At 46.4% G+C, this 21,445-nt stretch overlaps 1 protein-coding gene across 1 annotated transcript in view; it reads left to right on the top strand.

Moving 5' to 3' along the window:
• The first annotated feature begins 7,079 nt into the window (after nt 1-7,079).
• Nucleotides 7,080-21,445, top strand: part of Znf827 (zinc finger protein 827) — a 180,611-nt gene continuing 166,245 nt past the window's right edge. Inside the window, 1 exon segment of the mRNA XM_028892888.2 lies at nt 7,080-7,613. Within this exon segment, the coding sequence (XP_028748721.1) occupies nt 7,571-7,613 (43 nt within the window). The 5' untranslated portion in view covers nt 7,080-7,570.

Genomic DNA, 21,445 nt, shown 5'->3' with positions numbered 1-21,445 from the left:
GTTGAAGAACCATCGGGAGAATGTTCAGGCAAAGGTTTCCCAGCCTGTGTGTTTGGATGAAAAGCATTCAGATACCTGGAAATCTTTTCCTGTGTTTGGTCATGGAATTGTACACCCACATACTCACAACAGCTTATTTATTATTATTATTATTAATTTTATTTTTGCACTAGAGATTGAATCCAAAGTCTTGTACATACAAGACAGGCTCTCTACCACTGAGGCAGACCTGTCCTGGCCCTTTCTATTACTCTTAAAAACACAGTTTATCCAAATCCTAACAAAATTTGCCAGCCCCAGCTGGGCCCCACTTCCTAAGCACAGATTAGAGCAAAAGCTCCCCCAACTCTAAAGGAGGCTGGTCACCGTCACCAGATACTGATTTACAGCACGTGAGGTCCAGGCCAGGAGAGACGCCAAACTAAAACTCTGAGCTCTGCTTTGAGAGTCGTTCATTATTTAAAATGTCTGACTCGCTACACTTTTAGGTAAAGAGTGCTCTATCTCAACTCATGCAGCAGATGGCTGAGGCCCTGGGAAAGAGAGAACCGATAGGACTTCTTGCAAAGCTCCAAGGCTGGAAGAAGCTGGAGCTCTCTGCTTAGAGTGAGGATCCCTTCCACATGGCTGGAAAACCTGTTTCCATGAGGTTTGTGGAGCATTCTGGCCAGCTCTCTGCATCTCCTAAGGGAGACATCGGAGAAACCGCTTGTGGGGTTCACAGACGGTTGTCCCCAGGTCAGCATGTTTGTGCATGGTTCTATGACATCTAGCATAACCCCTATACAAGGGTGTTTTTTTTTTTTTTTTTTTTTTTTTTTTTTGTTTTTTGCTTTAATTGCACCTTAATTTCCAGATACTAAACTCTTTGGTATCAAGATGTTCTTACACCCCAGAAGTCTGAGTTTTTGTTTATAGGCATTTCGTCTGTTCTGTTGACATTTGCTGTTACTAACAACTGTACAGCTTTTTAAACGTAGAAACTTTCTTTTCTCTACTTTTATAAACTTTTTTTTTTTTTTTTTTTTTTTGGTTTTTCGAGACAGGGTTTCTCTGTGTAGCTTTGCGCCTTTCCTGGAACTCACTTTGGAGACCAGGCTGGCCTCGAACTCACAGAAATCCGCCTGGCTCTGCCTCCCGAGTGCTGGGATTAAAGGCGTGCACCACCACCGCCCGGCCTACTTTTATAAACTTTTAAGAGGAATTACAGTTTCACATTTGGTCAATAGTTGTTTTTTTAGATTCACTATTTCATTTCATTTTTTCAAAGGTTTATTTATTTATTATGTATACAGAAGAGGGTGCCAGATCTCATTACAGATGGTTATGAGCCACCATGTAGGTGCTGGGAATTGAACTCAGGACCTCTGGAAGAACAGTCAGTGCTCTTAACCTCTGAGCCATCTCTCCAGCCCTGACTATTCTATTTCTTGAGTATTAGATTCTGCCTGCATGTATGTCTGAGGTCAGAAGAGGACTTCAGATCCCTGCAACTATAGCTACGGCCGGTTATGAACTACCCTGTGGGTTCTGGAAACTGGACCCAGTTTCTCTGCAAGAGTATCAGGTGCTCTTTACAACAGCCACGCCATCTTTCCAGCCCTTCGTCAGTAATTTTTAAAAAGCTTGCAAACGACTGTTCAAACCACTGAACAGGAAAGCTTTATGGGTAGTCACGGTGTGATTTGCTTATTTATTTATTCGGGAATGCTAGATGTTTGTTTCAAGTGACCATTTATTGTTGAAGTGTCCTGAAATGTCATATAATTCCCACCTTTTGAATAAAATACATCAGAGTTGACCTGTTTTTTTCTCCTCTTTTTAAAATTAGCATACAATGTAACAGGTGTGGCATTCATGTGTGTAGTTCTGACAAATCCCCACTACCAGGCCCTCTCCCCACTCTCCTTGTTTACCATGCCTATTTGTACTCTTCCACCCCAGTATTTAAAAAAAAATATTCATTTATGATTAATAAAATCAGTACATTACATATTATGAAAAAAACTACGATTTTCAAAACATTTTCTGATGAGAGGGGCATCAATCTACATTAATTAATGTAATTATCTCAGTAAACCTCTGTTATGTCAGGCTCGATGCAACACAGCTTTATTCATCACGCTTCTGCATTCTGTCTGTTAGCATACGTTGTTTTGGTTAAAGACATTCTTGGAGCTGGGCTGTGGTGGTGCACGCCTTCAATCCCAGCACTCAGAAAGCAGAGGCAGGCAGATCTCTGTGAGTTCGAGGAGGCCAGTCTGGTCTACAGAGCGAGTTCTAGGACAACCAGGGCTACACAGAGAAACCTTGTCTGGGGGTACAATGGGGAGGGTCTTCATGGAAAGAGGCTGAGGACGTGAGTCATTGATAGAGTAATTGTATAACATGCATGAGATGCTGCATGACCTCTTCCCCAAGGTTGTTTATTTATTTATTATTTTATTCATTTATATGCATTTTTTGGGGGATAGGATCTCACTGTGTAACTCTGACTGGCCTGGAACTATCTACATGTAGCAGGCTGGCCTCAGACCCACAGAGATTGGCCTGCTGCCTTCTGAGTGCTGGGATTAAAGGTGTGTACCACCACACCTAGTTTCAATTTATTTGTTTATTATATCTTTTTATCTGTGGTTAAGAGAACTTGCAACTTTTGCCCAAGGATCCAAATTCGATTCCCAGTATCCATGTTGGATGGCTCACAACCACCTATAACTCTAGTTCCAGAGGATTCAGTGCCCTCTTTTGGACTACCTAGGCACATGTCCGTGCACAGACACAGACACATACATACACATAATTTAATGGGAATGGAGAGTTGTGTAAAGATGGCGCAGAAGTTAAAAGCTTGTACTGCTCTAGCAGAAGACTAAAGTTTGGTTACCAACACCCACATTAGGCTACTTGCAACCATTTATAACTCCAGATCCAGGGGATCTAGGGCCCTCTTCTGGTCTCCACAGGCACTACACTCACATGCACACACACCTAGAAACACATATAGACATAATTAAAAATAAAAATAAAATCTTTAAAAATAAATAAACAAAAGTAGAAATAAATCTAAAGAAAATGAAAGATTTGCATGAAGACCTAGCCTCACATAAATATGTAGTTAAAAGAGAGAGAAATACATGAATAATCTTATCAAGTAATTGTGACTATCTTTCGATAGTACTCTCAAGTTCAATGAATAGTAGTTCCTTAAAAGTTATGAGCAGTGTGGAATCTGAAACCACATCAATGAGCTTTCCTAGTTTTTTTTTTTTTTTTTTTAACAAAAATCCATTGATCCATTTTTCACTTTGAGTGAATCTTCTACAATTACCTGCCTCAGTAACAGTATGCATTGAATATTTGCAATATGTTGGTTAAATTGAGTTAGGCAGATCTTTCAAAATGTTGACACTACTTTTAAAAAGTCACATTTATTAATGTCACTATGGATCTCATAAAACAAATGAGATGTGAGAAAGTCGTTAGGTTCATGGTAACAAACACAAGTCATGTACCTTTTCACTTGTAGTTACAAATATTTCTAGACAAATACTGTGCTTGCTTGCCTTGAAGTTACAAGCTCACATCATTTTTTTTTTCTTTTTGAGAAAAACCCAAGTTTGTCTGCCAATCATTCCTTCAAGTAAAGATAATGTCCCACAAAATAATGAAGACTATTTCCAACAATCTCAGGAGCGATTGTCCTCCAGACTGCTGACGTACTTCGGCAGCAGCAGACAGCTTTCCCAACTACTGCTGTGTTACAAGGAAAGTCTTGTCTAAGGGTTCAGATTCAGGAAAATTCATGATTCTTACTGCCCCATCAAGGCCGTCCCCACACTAGCCTTCCTGGTGAGGAACAGGGTGACTAATCGTAACTGTGGAGCCCCTGCCTTGATTAGTGCTAGGTGCCAGCATTTTACCCATCACTGCCTTGGCTTCCTTACTATGAGTGCCAACCTGGAGAAAAGGGCAAATAACATCTTAATATTATTATAAAAGTTTTAAAAACATTATTTAACTAATACTACTGGGGGCTGTTGCATATGCCATGACACTCATGTGCAGGTCAGAGAACAACTTGCTGAAAGCTGGTTCCCTCCTTCACCAAGTAGATGCCAGAGACAGGACTTAGGCCACCAGACTTTGCCAGCAAGCACCTTTACCTGCTGAGACATTTTCACTACAAACAATACTCGTGACCCTGTAGACCCTCTGCGGACTATATACTATTCTAAGAGCTGTGATCCCACTGCCTACCCACCCTCAGCAATTCTTGGGCCTAAATAGAATTATACCTGTGGGCCAGCACTTATGAAATGTCTTAGAATGCACAATTAAAAAAAAAGAATCTACATAAATCTTACATTTGAGAGATGATGGATATGAGGTAGAGAGGGTACTATGGTGTTTAAGAAATATATGGTCTTAATGGGGTGGGGGTGGGAGGAGGGAAGAGGGGAGATCTGTGGTTGGTATGTAAAAATGAATAAAAAATTTCTTAATAATAATTTAAAAAAGAAACAAATGGTCCTAAAAGCCTAGTGAAACAAAACAATATTTAAGTCTAGTGCTATGGTGAATAAGAATCCAAACTGATGGTTCATGGGTATGTGCACCCAAACATATCACTAAATTTTGATTTTTAATTTTGTTATGGTAATCTCCAATGTTTATCTTCCTAATATTTTAGATGGGTCCAACACTGAAATTTGTTTGAATATATAGCTATTAAGGGTGGATACTAATGACCTTTAAGAGTGTTGTCTATGCCTTAGACACCAACCTGGGATTTAAACAGAACATGCTCTGTTTACTTCTATTTCCTATTGTTATGTATTTCAAAATACTCAAAAATATTCAAATAATTTTTGGGAAAAGGCAGATGTATGAATAAATTCCATTTAAAATGCTTTTGACTGCTGAGGAAACACCTATATAATTAAAAGTCGAAAGCATTTGCCTGCGTGCCTTTAAAAGGTCGCAGGAAATGTACTCAGCTTGGATGGAGGAAGGCCCCAAAGTGTGTTTTCAGTTACAGTGTAGTAAGTACCATGAGGAGTCCTCGCAGTTGCAGGGAAGCAGTGCTGTGTCCATTTGCTGGTGTGATCCTAACATCCTAGGGAAAGGGTCCGAGGGAGCTGTGGCCGGGTGTCCTACCATTGCGTTTACCGCTTGGAGGTGTGAAGAGTCCACTACAGTCTGCCCGGAATGGACGGACTTCAGTTTATCATTCATATGTGGATTTCAAGTCCAAGTCGCGGCCGGTTGGATTTGATCTGAGTTGAAGGGGAAATTTAACTGCCTCTTTTTGTTTGTTTGTTTTTCTTATTTTGAGACAGTGTCTCACTGTGTAGCCCTGGCTAGCCTAGAGCTTGCTCTGTAGACCAAGCTGGCTTCAAGCGCCAGTCACTGCCTCCCTAGTGCTGGGACCAAAGGCATTGGTCAGCATGTCTGATTTTAACTATCATTAAAAAAAATTTTTTTTTGAATTGGTTTAAGGTTGATGCTCCAGTTTAAACTCAATTGTTTTATATTGTACTCATTTTAGCAGGCATTTAAGTCTCGCTTTAGATAACATCACTTAACATTAGGGTGCTTGATATGTTAGTAGGCATCTGAGGAGGGGTTCATCCTGGGAGTTCATTGTTAATGAAAGCCATCTTTTGGGAGACACAGTCTCCTTTAAGGTTTCCTAATGAAAACAGTAGAAAGCCATTGCCACTGTTAATGGGTTGTACCTAACGCAAACATGGCTCTCTTTAACACCCGGAGAGACTCCTAAGTTCCATCAGCGATTCATGTCAACTATAACGTGCCATTTTAATGTTCTATCTCTTCACTATGACTCCACCCTCTTCGATGAAAACATCTATTTAAAAATTGGTAGGAAAATATTTAACATAATAAGATGATGAGTCAAGAGCTTTTTTTTTAAGCTCAAAGGGAAGATGTAGTTTAAATAATGCACCTTTTTATTTTTTAGCTCTGACTCATGACATATAATGTATTCCACCAAGTTCAAAGTTTCCCCTTACAAAGAGTTTTATGAAATAACTCTTCTTCAGACCAATTTTTTACTTCAATTATAGTAGCAGATTTTGGAGTTTTAAATCATTAACAACCTCTCAGTGAACTTTTATCCAAATGGCTTACAGTCAGAGAAAGAACTGTTCTTTTCACTGAGTACCTTTTGTGTGGAGAACCATCCTTTTCTGTTTTCCCTTTATGTGTCTCTTTGAAGCAAGATGTGTGATTTGTAAAGTAATGAAAGTATATCGCTTAATGAAAACTGCTGTAGTGAGCTCAAACTGCACACTGGAATTGCTTCCGGGCAAACTTCAGCTACCTGTGTTCTGGGGTGGGGGGTCAATTTCAGAAGTTAAGATTGCTGTATGCACTGTAGGAATATCACGTAGCAGTTAAGTCAACCCTCAGGAGTGACCTAATCTTATTTTCCCTCTTTCTTGGCCAAGGACCTGTAATTTTCATTTAGGGGAGTTTTCAAGTGCTAACTCAACCGGACCCTCCAAAATTGGACATTCATTCCACTCACCTACTGATCTCGCCATATGCTATCTTTTAATTAAAAAAAAAAAAAAGATTTCCATTGGACTGTTTTAAGAAAGTATGTGAGTCTGTAACCTCAAGGTGATGGGGTGAGAGAGTGAATCTTTCAGTGACAAAAGCCTGAAGAATTTTATACACAGAGCCAAATGTAGTTTAATACACAAAAGAAAGTAGTTAGTGCAACCTATTTCCTTAAAAAAAAAAATCTGTAAAATAATGTTTCAAGAGCGGGGGGAAACTTTTTCACCCCCCCTTGATTGGGCGACTAGCGGGATAAATTTGAAGAAGTCCATCCCACCCCCGCACGCGCGCCCCCCATTTGTTCCAGACAGAGCAGTTGTAAATGCGAGGCTGAGTCCGCCCTGAGAGCCTTAGGGCACCTTCCTCTTTGCTGGGTGTGTGTGTGTGTGTGTGTGTGTGTGTGTGTGTGTTCGTGCGCGCGCGCGCGCGTGTCTAGCTCTCTCTCCTTCCCTCAGTCTGTGCCTCTGTGTGTGTGTGAGTGTGTGTGTGACAGGGAGAGAGAGAGCGCGAGAGGAGAGCGAGAGAGCGAGCTGCGAGCTGTGCTGCCGCCGCCGCTGCCCTTTGATCCCGACATTAGTGTTAGGGGCTCGGAGACACAGCGCGCGGCCATAGACACCGCCGCACCGGCGCTCATTTATTTATACCTCCCATCACACGCGAGCACAGGACACACACACACCTATTAGATCCGTTTCCATTGAAGACTATTACGCTCGGGGACAAGCCAGGTGCACGACCAAAAAATTAAAAAAAAAAAAAAAAGGAAAAAAAGAAAGAAAGAAAGGAAAGAAGAGAAGAAAACCCCTCTTCTGGCTCCAGGAAACAAGCTTCAACCCATTGCACACACCGGAGAGAAGGGGTTTCCCCCTGCCCGCCCCCCAGCTACCTCCCCGCTCCTGCCAGTGTCTGCTGTCTGCCCCCACGGGGGTTTATTTGATCTCACATTAACCGAGGAGGAGAATGTGAGAAAAGGGGGAAAATGCCCAGGAGGAAGCAGGAGCAGCCCAAGCGCCTTCCCTCACGTAAGTCATCCCTTCTCCACCTCCTCTCGTGCCATTTTCTCGCCCTCCCTCTCCTCTTTCCCCTCCGCAGCCTCGGCCGTTGTTTTCTGCATTAGTTTAGGGTTACAGAGGTGAAACTGACAAAGACACAGCCCGGGTTACTCCTCGTTTAGGTCTATGCCGAGGCAGCCATGTTGGTGATGATCAGCCCCGTGCCCTTTCTATTCTCTCTCTCTCTTTTTCTTTCTTTCTCTCGCCCCCCTCTTTTTTTTTCCTTGAGATCGGGCTTTTTTCCCCCTCTCCCTCCCCCTCCCCCTCCTCACTCCGGGTTGCGGGGGGAGGGGGCGAGAGGAGGGAGGAGGGGAGTAGTGTGGATGCCGGGTTTTTGTCGCGGGTGGGGGGAGGTGGGAGAGGTTGCAATCTTGAAAAAAGAAATTCCGTGTGGATCCCGGTGCCCGAGGGTGCGGGGTCGGGGCGCGCGCCGGGCCGGGGCCGTGACATGGCGATTGGGGGTGTCGGGGCGAGGGCGCGCGGCCGCCCGCCGGGCTGGGGACCGGAGAGGTCGGTCTCCGGCTAAAGGTTGCGCCGGGGTGGGTCGGCCGCGGAGCCGCGGGCGGCTGGAGCTGGAGGCGGAGGTGGAGGCGGCGGCGGAGGGGAGCCGGGGCGGCCGAGGAAGGTGTGGGGGCGCCGGGGGGCGCGGGCGGCCGATCGGGGGGCGAGGCCGGGCAGCCGAGCGGATGTGGGGTGCGGGAGCCGCGCCGAGGCTGAGGCGAGGCAGCCAGGGCGGCGCGCGGCGCGCGAGGTCCCTGCAGAGCCCAGGGGAGGGCGGAGCAGGGCTCCCGGCCGCAATAAAATGCGGGGTCAGGCGGAGCAGACGGAGCCGGGGCGACGCGGGCTCGCAGACCCCCCTCCCCGGGCAGCCCGAGCAGAGTCCGCGACTAAAGTGCATCCCAGCCCTCCTGGCCGTAGCCACACACGCCAACTGGAGACTCGCGCCGGGCTGCGCGGCCGGGTCCCCGTCCCCTCCTCCACCCGCGCCTCGGGTCCCTCTGCGCCGCCCTCCCGCTTTTCTTTGCGAGACTCTTAACTTTTCCCCCACTCCCTCTCGGGCTCCCCCCTCGTCCCCCCCAAGCTCTCTCCGCTCGGAGTGTTCCGAGATGCTGCTGAAGCTAAAAGTGAAGGAGAAAGAAGCAACTAAAAATATCCCCCCGGGGCCGCCCGGCTCCTTGAATGCAGGGGAGAGGGGGCAGGGGAGAAGGCGTGGGGCGGGGTGGCGGGAGGAGGGGACGCGGGAGGCGCCGGAGGGAGGGGTCGGGGGAGACGGAGGGTCAGTTTCTCCTCTCCCCCCTTCCCCCCCTGCGCTGCTCCCCTCTTCTGGGCGGCTTGGCGCTGCTCAGAGCCCGATCCTGCAAAACCCGGGCTGGGGGCGGGAGTGGAGCCGGAGCGCCCGCCCGCGCGGGTGTCAGGCCGACGTGGTCGGTCACCTGAAGTTCACGGAGGGTGGGGGAAGGGTTAAGGTTATGGTGTCTCGGGTTGTGTGTGAGCGTGTGTGTTTCCGCCGCAGACGGGCGAGCGCGATCGATCTCCCCCTCGCGAAATCTCCGCGGCGGTGCCCACGCGAGGGGGCCGCGGGGCTGCTGTGGCCCGGGCGGGCGCGGAGGCGCCCGGGCCGTGGCCGGAGTGGCGAGCAAGGGCACGCGCGGGCAGTCCGCTCCGCAAACATTCCTCTTTTCTTCCCCCTTCCCTGTACGCACGGAGTCGACGCACTGGGCTCGGGTTGTGCTTTTTTTCCCCTTCCTTTAGGAAAAAAAAAAAAAAATGCCCCCGTGCAGTCCTTTCTTCGCCTGCCCGCTAGAGGTTCTGAGGATAATATCACATATGTAATATATATGCACATAAAATCACTCGCAGGCGGCTGCGTGTGTAGGAAAATTTTGTGCGAGGAGGAGGAGGAGAAGGCGGCGCAGTCAGGGCGGGCGAGGCGGGAGGCTCAGCGCCGCGATTCACAGAAAACTCACAGCAGTTGGTGGAAGTGTGCGTGCACATGGCCGGCCCGGGCGCCCCTCTACTCGGACGCGCGTGGGCAGGGAGGGGAGGCTGGTGTCCCGGGCGGCCACCACCGCGGGAGGCTTGCCCTGCTCGCACAAAATGGGCTTCAGTGTTCTCTGCGAACTTGCCCTTAGATGGCAACTTTGGGAGCTGATGAGCTTGTGTGCGAAAACCAGGGCGGTGAGGTTACTTGGTCATTTTCCTTTCTTCTCTTCTCCCCCTGCTTAAAAAAATGTTGGCGGGGTTCGCGGGAGGGTGGGAGCGGAGAAGGGATTTATCTGTTTCGGCTGAGGCTGCTGGAACGCGGCTCCTCCCGTGGTGTGCAGTGCAGTCGGGCAGCTGCAGCCTGCCCTGCCGGTGACCTTGACCCTGACCTCCTGCGACTACCCTCAGTCTGAGAGGAAATTCAGGCTCCATTTTAGCTCGGGTGTCTGGTGGGCCTCTCCTGCGGGTTGCTGCCTGTTGATGGAGTTGTTATTTTGAGAGGGGCTCCCTCTTCGTTCTCTGATTGAATACTGTTATCTACTCACTTAAAAAGATCGCCTCTCTCTTGCAGTCACATTAAACCACTTTTACCTAAGTAAGAAGCAATTTACTTTTGGAAGCACAGTAAACGTTCCTGCCCCCACCCCCCTTCTTTTTAAGGGAAGCCTTAATTTGTAAAGCGTTTCCGCCTCTTTTTGCATTGAATGGACTTTTTTTTTTTTTTTTTTTGAGGATATGTGCTGCCTTTTCTAAGCAGGGTTTACACGTGTTTTATAAGCAATTTACATTTTCACTAAGAGCAATTTCTGGGCAAATGGTGTATTTTGCAAGTCAGTCATAGTAACCCAGGGCTTGCTAAGAGCCCAGGGAGGATCCCAGGAATTTGAAAGTGATATGTAGGCATCAGGCGTACGGACTTGGGTAAAAGTGAATGTTAATGTCCATCTAGTACAGAATATAGTTGTAGATCGACGTCCTAGTTTTCAATACGGAACTGTTATGTGTGTATGAGAAAAGGGCCCCTTCCCTGGGAGAACTGTGCTGCATCAGGATTAAAGTACAGTTGAGTCCAGGGATTCACAGTGCCTGGTAGAAGTCATCTTGGAGTTTTAAGAGGTTATATAGTTGTTTAGATTTAAAAGTTGGCCCTAAAAAAAGTGATGTGTCTTGTGGCTGAGACAAGGAAGTGATTGAATGAATGACCTGGAGAAATTTAAATTGCTTCTAAAGCCCCAGAACCCTTTGAGCAAATGCAGAAGTTATTAAAGCCACTATTTGTATGTTGATTTTAAAACTGAAAGCACCTGTAAACATTTAAGAAATGCAGCATGTGTGTGTGACATACACACTTGTGTACACACTCACACCTGTGCTGTTAGAATTCGTAGAACAATTGAAATGCTTTCCACTTCCCCAGCACCCCTTTTCTTCCGTACCCCAGCAGTATGGCTGAAGAATTTTAGAGCACGCACAGTTGCCACTTAGAGGTGTTTTCTGTGAGTGGAGTCTCTTTTTCACATTAAACAATACTGTCCAGGAACAGTCTGGCCCTGAAAAGCCCACTGCCTTCACACTGGACAGCGCAGACACCAGGGAACCTGGACGTTCCACCCTAGAGTGGATTAGTCCTGGAAATCCAAGCGAGCACTTGGTATTATCTGATACCAAGTCTGGGGTGAGCCTTGGCTCCTGGCACGGAGTACTAGCAATTCCCCAGCCTGGGCTCGGGCCTGCTAAGGTTTCCTGGTTCCCTCTGTTCAGCTAGACACCCCTGGGACTGTTCAGAACCGAATTAGCTTTGGAGATGGGCGAGTCTTTAACCTGACACCCCTAACCTTAGCCTTGGGTTTCTGATTTAAAATTCTACAGTCATTTCCTTCTGAGCCTCAGAAGTGGTGTGTGTGTGTGTGTGTGTGTGTGTGTGTGTGTGTGTGTGTGTTACGTGGGCCTCCTCATACATGCACAGAAAAAGTGGTGTATATATATCTACATGTCACAGAGAAGTGCTGTGGTAACTTGGAGGTATCACTTAGCCAAGATGCTAAGTCTATATTATATTTGAGGGGTAGATTTAAAGATAATTATTCAAAAATAAAGGCCTTGTTTCTTGGCTTAATGCAGTAATTTTCATTTTGGGATTTCAAATGTGACTCAGCTGCTACTGATGGCTCTTTCACAAAACTTTTTTCATTAATAAAGTCCAATGCCAGTTCAGAAGAATGGCCTAGAGCTCCTTTGAGATGACCCAGGCACTCACCTTCATCAGAATCCCAAACAGTGTAACTTAGGCTGGGAGGGAAGCTGCGTGGCAGACTGGGATCTTTCAAACTAAGAGGGAGGCATCAGGAAGGTGCTCTAATGCATTAATTGCTTCTCTATGTCCCTTACTGGTAGTAACCAGCACTTTAAAATTTCCCCATTAGCATCCATTTACCCATCCACACATATGAGTTTAGATTCTGTCATATTTATCATTGGGGTTTGCCTGGTACCTGCTCCCCAGGGGGAGAACAGAGGAAAAGTTAATAAAAGAGTTGTTTCATTATTCCAGTGTTTCATTGTTTACTCAGTTGTGGGTTAAGATCGGAACAGGTTACTGTGTTCTTCATTAACAAAACTTTAGCAAACTCTGCTCTCTAGTAAAACTGAGGAGCAAAAGGAGTGGAAAGCGACTGGATCCTTTATTTTTATGCTTTTATGAGTCAGTTTCTGTGTGTGTGTGTGTGTGTGTGTGTGTGTGTGTGTGTGTGTGTGCGTGTGGTGTGTGTGCGTGTGGCGTGTGTGTGTGTGTGTGTGTGTGTGTGTGTGTGTGTGTGTGTGTGTGTGTGGTCAAAGGAAGGAAACTTTGCCTTTATTTCTTACTAATTTTTGTAATGACCAGGCACTATGACCTGACTTAACCCACGGGGAACTTTTTCGGCCTGCAGTAGCAAAGTATTTTACAGCTCTTGTCAGACAGGTCTAATGATTCTGAGGAGTCTAATGATTCTGGGGATCATTGCTCTCTGTCCCCCAAAGCGGCACCCATGCATCCCTAAGACAGCAAGGGGACGATTGCGGGGTCCCCGTTAAAATACAGAAGGTGGCTCAAAGATCACATTCCCTCTAATGCTTCAAAATAGTTTCTAATAAAAAAATTGATTTTTAATTTATCTGTGCTGCCATCTCGCTCTCGAGATGACACAGCAGGTGTGAGTTGACAAGTCTCTCGCACAAAGCGTTAATGCATCATGCCGGAGAAGTCTAAATTGGACAGCTTTCTGCTCGCTCGCCTGAGTGCCGCTGCACATTTTGTAGTTGAGAGTCTTTGAATGGCTCTGTTAGGGAGTTCCCAGGGCGGTGCAGCTCTGCTTGGAGGGACGTGCAAAAATCAGACGGACACGGTTGTGTTCTCAGAGGAGAGTGCACTGGGATACCCAGGCAGGTTCCTGGGGTCAAAAGTTGGTTCAAAAGATTAGGAGTCTTATTAATTACTATCAACCTGGATTTGTAGATAAAGCTAGATTAAAAATATGCGGTACTGGACTGGGCTGGCAAACCAGTTTATTTAATAATCCCAGTAGTTTGGGTTCAGATTGTGTCTGGACACATGAAGTTTTACAAAAGGGAAAAAATTTGGTCATCCATGGTACGAACTCTGTTCCCTCACATGTAGATTGGATGAGCCAATGTCCTAGGTGATTGGGATTGCTATAACAAAATGACTTTGGTCAGATACTTTATTAAATAACATGATTTTTTTTCATAGATGTTGAAGTTGAAAAAGTTCAGAATCAAGGTGACCACAGAGTCAGTGTTTGTGGTAAAGACTCCCATCTCTCCTCCAACAGTGGTGCCTTCTGGTGTACTCACGTGGTGGAAGAAGTGACTGAGTTGCCTGGGACCTCTTTTCATCATGGTTGTGCCCTTATGACCTAGTCATCCCACAAAGACCTTCCTCCTGACACTGTCATACTGGAGATGAAGTTTCAATACAGGAATTGTTTGGAGAGGGCCAGGGATACAAAGATTCAGCCTATAATAGCCCAAGGTCTGAAGGAAACAATGGAGATACCCACATTGCTGCACTGTGTGAGGCTTGCCTAGTGCCTATGACTAGTCACCAAGGCCCTCAGCAGGGGCTGAATGCACCATATTACTGTGATGAGGTTAGTAGATCCCATAGCCCTCCTTTGAAGGATCCCCTGTCCTCCATTCTCAATGGTTCAATCTCCGGTGGAGTACTAGGGTCCGAGAGGCAACCACATACAGAGTGAGGGTGCTGATCTTCCTATTCTGAGGGATAGATTAATAATTTTCTATAATTTAATCAGACTGGTGGCAGATCAAGGTAATGATAGTATGACCTACAAAATGGGAATTTTGGGTATGTTAAAGGATTTCTAACATGAGAGTTTACAAGGCTGTGGGCTTTGTGGTAAAGGAAGAGAACCTGGGTTTTTACTTATTGGAAAGAAATCCAGACAGGGTCTAGTTATGGTAAGAGAAGCGCGCGCATGCGTGCATGGGGGGGTGGCGCACGCGTTCCTTTGACTTCATCACTTATTTTGGCCCTGGTAATGTACCCATCAAAGTCCCATTTGGGGGTTCTGCCTTGTGAACGCTCCTGTCCTCCCACCCACGCTTCCCTGCCTCCTCCTTTGGAAGGTGTAGCTTAGTAATTCATACCATCTAGGGCTAAGTGTACAAAACACTTTATGGTTCATGGTAGCCGGATGTCTTCTGTCATATTTTATAAGAAAATAATGCACAAAGCACAGACCTTGGAAACCGCTGAGAATGCTTGATGGGCTAGGCTCCTAGCCGTTCTCTCCCTCCTGTTGGCAAGTTTGGGATTTCTACCCTCTGTCTATAAATTACGTTTTTATGATACTGGAGAACAGTGTAGGGTAGGAGTGGAGGCCTGTCTGAGAGTTCTTGTCACCCACCTTGGGTAGAACTGGTGCAGATCCGAGGGAGCGTCGTAGATTTCAATCAGACTTTTCTTTGATACGAATCTTAGGCCACATGGGTGCATGTTGCTGTTTATTTTCTAAAAATCGGCCACACACACACACACACACACACACACACACACACACACATGCACACACACACCACACACACACACACCACACACACACACATGCACACACACACACACACACACACGCACGCACGCACGCACGCGCACACACGCACGCACGCACGCACTGTACCGTGGCTAACTTTATGAAGTGCACAGTGATACCCACCCATACTCTCAGGTCAGAACGAGGCTGTTAGTGATGCTGCTTTTTCAAATAGTGACCTAGGATTATATTAAATGTAAGGTGACCATGGTTATAGTAAATGCAAGTGCCTAAAATGAAAGAAAGAAAGAAAGAAAGAAAGAAAGAAAGAAAGAAAGAAAGAAAGAAAGAAAGAAAGAAAGAAAAAGTTCCTATGTGCTTAAAAGGGATATTTTCTTCAACTGTTCAGTCCCTTCTAATTAAAAAAAGACAGCTTTTTCCACCAAAGTTCTGCTCTGTGGCTCTCACATGACCAGGTATTTATCCTTTGCCTCTATTTTAAAGAAAAATCAAGGCATTGAAAGATGTAGCTCAGTGGTGGAGTCTTGCCTGGCATGCATGCAGACCTGGGTTCAATTCCCAGTGCTGGGGAGGGAAAAGCAGGTCCTGTCCATTTCTTTACCAGGAAAGGAATAGACTCAGGCCTCTGAGCTTGTGAAACCAAACCCCCATAACGTCTGCCTTTTCCTGCTAATTCCTACACAGGTCAGAAAATTGGCTCGACCCCATTAGAAGCGGGGTGTGAGGGAACAAAAGAAAGGTGAGAGAGAGGTGTGGATCTCGGGGTGAATTGTTTTGAGTGCTCTGAAGAAGCTGGCCTTCAAAGGGGGCTGAGGAAGGCAGGGAGAAAATGATCTTTTACCTGATTGATCAGCAGTACTCAACTTATCTGAGCCTTTGAAACAAGCTACTGTACTTGTGGAGGATGATAGATTTTTCTCAAGTTACGGAGACTGGTGGTGGGTTTCTCTTGTTTTGTAACGAGAGAGATAATACCCTGTGACTTTGGCCTCTTTGCCTTTGCTGTACACTGTGTGAGTAAAAACAAAGGGCTCATGTGCTTTTGAAGTTCACGGGGTAGTGGTCAAGTGCACAAGCTCTCTTGTGCTGGGCTGTTCAGATCCCAGCTCTGCTACTGGCTAGCTGTGTGACCTTGGACAAATGACTTAACTTCTCTGTCATCCAGTCTTCATCTTTAGTGATAACAGTTCCATGTCCTCAGAGTCATCATTAGGATCATTTAAATACATGTAAATATTATATGCATATACAAAATCACGCCTAACGTGTGCCTGCTACATAGAGTAAAGCAAGTAGAATATGCAGTTAAGCATAGGAAATGTGTTTGTATGCTTAAATTGTGATTAGCCGAAATTCTGATCTTGAACTTTATGGCTGTTTCTGTGTTTTTCATTTTTGTCCTGTTTTTTTTTTTTTTCATTGCTCTCATTAGTGGAGTGAGTAATAACAATATAATATGGTAAAGTTCATTTACGAGGCTATTATGGAAGGTCTGGACTGACACTTATTCTGTAGGCCAACAATATTATAATAGACTGTTGCTAAAGGAATGAGTTCCTTTGTGCATGTGATTTGGCTGGAATCATATCTAAGTTGTGCAATAACTGTATGAATTATGACAGGATTTCACTCAAAGGTAAGGACAAGGAATACTCTTACAGTGACCGACAGTGAAACTGAGGGGAGACTGGGTGTTCCGTGAAGGTTTGTTAGTCATTCACTCAACAGGCAATCTGCCGGTCAAAATGACCGAGAGCAAATTGACACTGGGTTTTCCGTATGTTGAATGGGTCATAGTTCAGAGTTCACACAAATCAGAGACAGTCTGCTGTCCAAGAGAGCGTATCCCACGGATCTTAAAGTCTTGAGGGGTGTGAGTATGTTGCGTGATTGTTCTTGTTGGAGGTCACAGACAGGTGCCACACTAGTGTGTTCTGCTCTACACAATATGTTTAAAAACTTCAGACAGCATTTTGGAAATTGGAGATTTTACACACACACACACACACACACACACACACACACACACACACACACACACAGAAAAAGCCCTATTTCCAGCTTCTTCTGAACACTTGGAAGAGCAGGCAGCACCGGCCCACCTCCCCACATGGCAGCAATCTGCTGTAGTCAGTGGCGGCTGTCTCCTTGCCTGGGCATGTGCTCGTCAGTCTGCTACAGTTCCTGCCACTCGGCCACCATGTCCCCATATGCGTGTACACCTGCCCACCTCCCCCAAGCCTCTTCCCTTGCCACCCCTGAAGGCAATTGGATTAGGAACTGTTCTGCATTCTGAAGCATTTTCTGATCTTTTAATTTAGCACTGTGTCAAAGGTACTGCGAAGCATATTGCAGGGTGGAGTCCAAGAAGCACCACAAGGTAGGGTCCAGAGCCCGGCTGCGCTGCATTTTAGCTGTGACCGTATAGGAGTAGTGGCTCTGCCTGTCTTCCTCACTTGTAAAATGGTTGGAAACAGGTTCTAAGAGGGAACGGCATGAGCTCTTACAAATGAATTTTTATATGCATGTCCAACATGTAGTATGTATTCAGTAAATGCTGTTGGCACTAACACACCTGAGATGTGTACTCATTCCAGCTGAGGGGCTCTGGGATTTCTCACACTGTGCTTGGATAATCTTGCTGCATTTCAGTTTCACTGTTAGCAGCTCAAATCTGTGGCTGCACATTAGACTTGGGTGTCTAGAAGACACAGACACCCCCTGACTTAATTCACTTGGCTTGGAGGCAACCTTTTTAAAATTAAATTCCCCAGACATCTGAATGAACAGCCAGAGCTGAGGATTCCTGAATTAGCCAGGACTGTCCCACTCTGGGATGATGTCATCTCAGCCACCAAGACATCAGACGCTGAGTCCAGGCAAGTTAGTGACCATACTTTGTTAGATCTTAAAATCGGGGCTTGAGCAACTGGCTCCAGCTTGTCCAGGCTGGTCAACAAAGGCCTGGGGAAGAACCTGCGCTGGTCAGAAGAATGGACTCGGTGTCCTCCCTCATGTGTGTCCACCCCCACCCCCAGACCACAGCCTTCTCACTCTCTCTTCCCACCAAGAGTCTCCTGGGCTCTGTGGCCTTGGAAAAGTTAATTCGCTTCTGTGTTGCTCAAGTAATTCCACCTTGTAAAATGGCTAACACTATGTTAACGTTTTGTTTATCTTGTGCTTTGGTTCCGCTGTGTCGCTGGTATCTTCTGCACTTGGAGCAGGGGGAGAACAGCCGCCCCCCGTTATTGGCAGAAAGGGAGAAACTGAGTCAGAGAGAGAAAAGCAGCTCCAGGCTAACTGCATCCGTGCTGCCAAGGGCAGGGCCCTTTGCTGGGTTCAGGGAAGCCGAGGGCCATGAGATCCCCCTGGGTCTGGTCGCTGTCTGAAAGTGTCACAGCGGCTCAGAGGTCATGTCCTGTGTGGTCCTCAGGTGCTGACAGAATGCTTGGGTTTGCGTGATTCATGAAAGCGGTCACCAGTAGTGTTTCTTTCCTTTAGGCAGCCAGTGTGTGCAGTGCTGTCAGGGGCCTGACCTGCGTGCTCACTGCACGCACAGCCTCTGGGATGGGCTACCACCAGGCTTCTCTTCTGCCCTTGTTTGGCCCTCACCTCTGTCCTGCAGGTCTCTTTAGAGCAGGAACTGCAGCTGTATGTGAGAGGAAGCGCTGTTCCGGAGACACTGTGCTCCAAAAAGCCTCCCTCTGGAAGAAGTGAACTTCAGCTAAGAACTTATTGAGTTTTAATCTGACTTTAGGAAGAGAGAGATCAAAATGTAGTTACCTGCCTTCTGATGACTCTGGGAGAAGTTTCACAGTTCCGTAGTAGTGTTTTGGGTTAGTCAGGTTGCTTCCTTATAGAGATGGCTGCCTCGGTGAGGTGTTTGTTTCTGCTTTGAGATACTGACTGGCTCTGTAGTGCAGACTGACCTTGAACTCACTATGCTATCCTGGCCTTGAACTTGTGATCTCCCTGCTTCGGCTTCCTTAGTGCATGCATGCATCCCACCAGGCCAGTTTAGAGGTGGTTTCCAAAGGAATCCCATGGTCTCAATAACGCTGGAACCAGAGGAGTCTTTGACAAGATAAGGACCTATTGAGTGAATAAATAAAACAAAGGAAAAGCAATCCAACTCTGAAACAGAAGGTCTCGTGTGTGTGTGTGTGTGTGTGTGTGTGTGTGTGTGTGTGTGTGTGAGAGAGAGAGAGAGAGAGAGAGAGAGAGAGAGAGAGAGAGAGAGAGAGAGAGAGATGGGCCTTTAATCTCAGCACTTGGGATGCAGAGGCAGGTGGATCTCTGAGTTTGAGGCTAGTCTGGTCAACGGAGTGGGTTCCAGGACAGCCAGAGCTACACAGAGTGACCTTGTCTCGAAAAACAAAAACAAAAACATAGAGGGGAAGGAAGGATGGAGAGAGGGAGGGAGGGAAGGAGGGAGAGAGGTGTATTGAATACTAAAAAAGAACCAACCAGCAGAACCTCTGTTCCAGTGGGCGTGATGACATATGCCTATAATCCAGGGCTTGAGAGGTTGAGGCAGGAGGATTATGAGTTCAAATTAGTAAGTCAATTAATCGATATGTTTACAAAACCAAAACCTGCCCCCCACCCCCAAAGCAACTGTCCACCATTGAGATAAAACCTATGTGTATGGAGAAGTTTGCTTAGCCTGCCTGTCAGGAATGGATTTCTAAGGACTTCTATTATTAGTTTGGGGCACAGTGGTAAGAAATATCGAACTCTAAAACAGTCTTGTGTTACGAAAAAGAATTGTATAAAGGAAGCGCTGCTCTGCTGACTTTCCTATTATCAGTGTAAAACTGGAACCCGTTCTCTCCTCGGGGACACCACTTTCAATAGCTGAACTGTTGGCTGTTTGGAGTTGGAGGTATGGTGGCTGACACTGTGGAGCCGGGGGTTTGAGATCCAGTGGGAGCTGTGTCCCCACGTCCCCATGTTGAGGTGATGCACCCATCAGACACATACAGATAGACATGCTAACAAGTATGGGACAATATTCTGTGACTTGGATGTGCAGATGTTTGTGGGGCCACAGTCTAAGAGGGATGGGCAAAAGATTCCTGCACGTAGCATCAGAAGCATCCGAAAGGACATGCTGGATTTGGATGTTGAGGAGAGAGAACATTCCAAGTAGAAGAAATGACAGCAGCCAAGAGAGGTTGAAAGGAACCCAGAATAATAAGAGCCACTGAAAGAAGGGTGGTGCAGAACCCGTGACCCAGATGGAAGGCCAGCAGGTGGGGCAAAGGTCGTTAGGTAGGAGGGTGCATGCAGTCAGAAATCAGCCATGGAGCGTGGTCTTCCCTGTGATAGAATGGGGTGGAGGGCGTGGGCTCATGAAGGAGGGCACCGTTTAAAGCTGAGAGCCCTCTGTTGAAAAAACAGTTAAGATGAATGGCTGTGGACGCCACCACTGACGGGATCTAGGAAGAGAGCCCCGGGAGGGCTTCGTGGGACTTCTCTTCTTACCCCCTTTTCACCGCTAGGGTAACTGGCCAGAAAGTTCTAGTTTGGGGGCTGTGAGGATGGCTTGGTGGATAAAGCGCTTGCATTCAAGTGTGAGGATCCAGAGTTCAGATCCCCAGCACCCACATACAAGCTGGGCAGGTGTGGTGGCCTACCTACAATGCCAGCACTTGGGAAGTGAAGATGGGGCGAGCTGGTTAGCTAAACTAGCCAAATGGGTGAGCTCCAGCTTCAGTGAGAGACCCTGCCTCAGTGAATGAAGTGAAGAGCAGTAGGAGACATTTGGCATTAAGTTCTGGCTTCTGTGTGCATGGCTTCCATAGACACACGTGTGCACGCACCTGAACATGTGTACTGCACATGTGGGGAAACAAAGGTCTAGTGCGCTGCCTTGTCTAATACACATCTGTAATGAAACAGTGAAGAAAGGCTGTCAGTAAACTCTGAGAGTCAGTACAGGTGAGACTGTCTGGGTGTATTCTTACCTGTTACACCCACAACAGTACATTTGACCTGCTTCAGGTATTTTTTCCTGTGTCTTCTTCCTGCCTTTGACATTTATAAATGTGGTGGTGTTGGAACCACTGGCCTTCTGTACCTTAGTGTTCTCATTCTGTGGCCTCCTTGCTAAGACGCATCCATGTTGGTGGATGTAGCTGGGCCACTTTCTTCTCAAGGCTCTAACACGGCACTGCAGAGATGCTGCAAGGGATGCTGGCTTTGTGACACGGCACTGCAGAGATGCTGCAAGGGATGCTGGCTTTGTGACATGGCACTGCAGAGATGCTGCAAGGGATGCTGGCTTTGTGACACGGCACTGCAGAGATGCTGCAAGGGATGCTGGCTTTGTGACACGGCACTGCAGAGATGCTGCAAGGGATGCTGGCTTTGTGACACGGCACTGCAGAGACGCTGCAAGGGATGCTGGCTTTGTTTCTGCCTTTTGCTGTTATGAAGAGTGCTTCTGTAGACGTGTAGGTGCATATCATGTGGCTTGAGTGCTAACATCTCCGAGACACTGGTTCTGAAGCTTTGGCTATCAGGATCTATCTGTCTATCTATCTATCTATCTATCTATCTATCTATCTATCTATCTATCTATCTATCTATCTAAGTTTCTATCATCTACTTATCTTCTGTCTTTTTCTTTTTTTCTTTTATTGAAAATAGATTTTTTTTTTCATATTCTCAGGATCTTTCTATGCTCCATGGAAGTTAATGAAGGCCCCAAAGACCTTTTGTGTATTGTCATGTATTAGGGAT

The sequence above is a fragment of the Peromyscus leucopus genome, chromosome 5 (assembly GCF_004664715.2).
Source record: "Peromyscus leucopus breed LL Stock chromosome 5, UCI_PerLeu_2.1, whole genome shotgun sequence".
NCBI classification, from domain to species: Eukaryota; Metazoa; Chordata; class Mammalia; order Rodentia; family Cricetidae; genus Peromyscus; species Peromyscus leucopus.
This window is presented reverse-complemented; position numbering and strand designations above follow the sequence as displayed.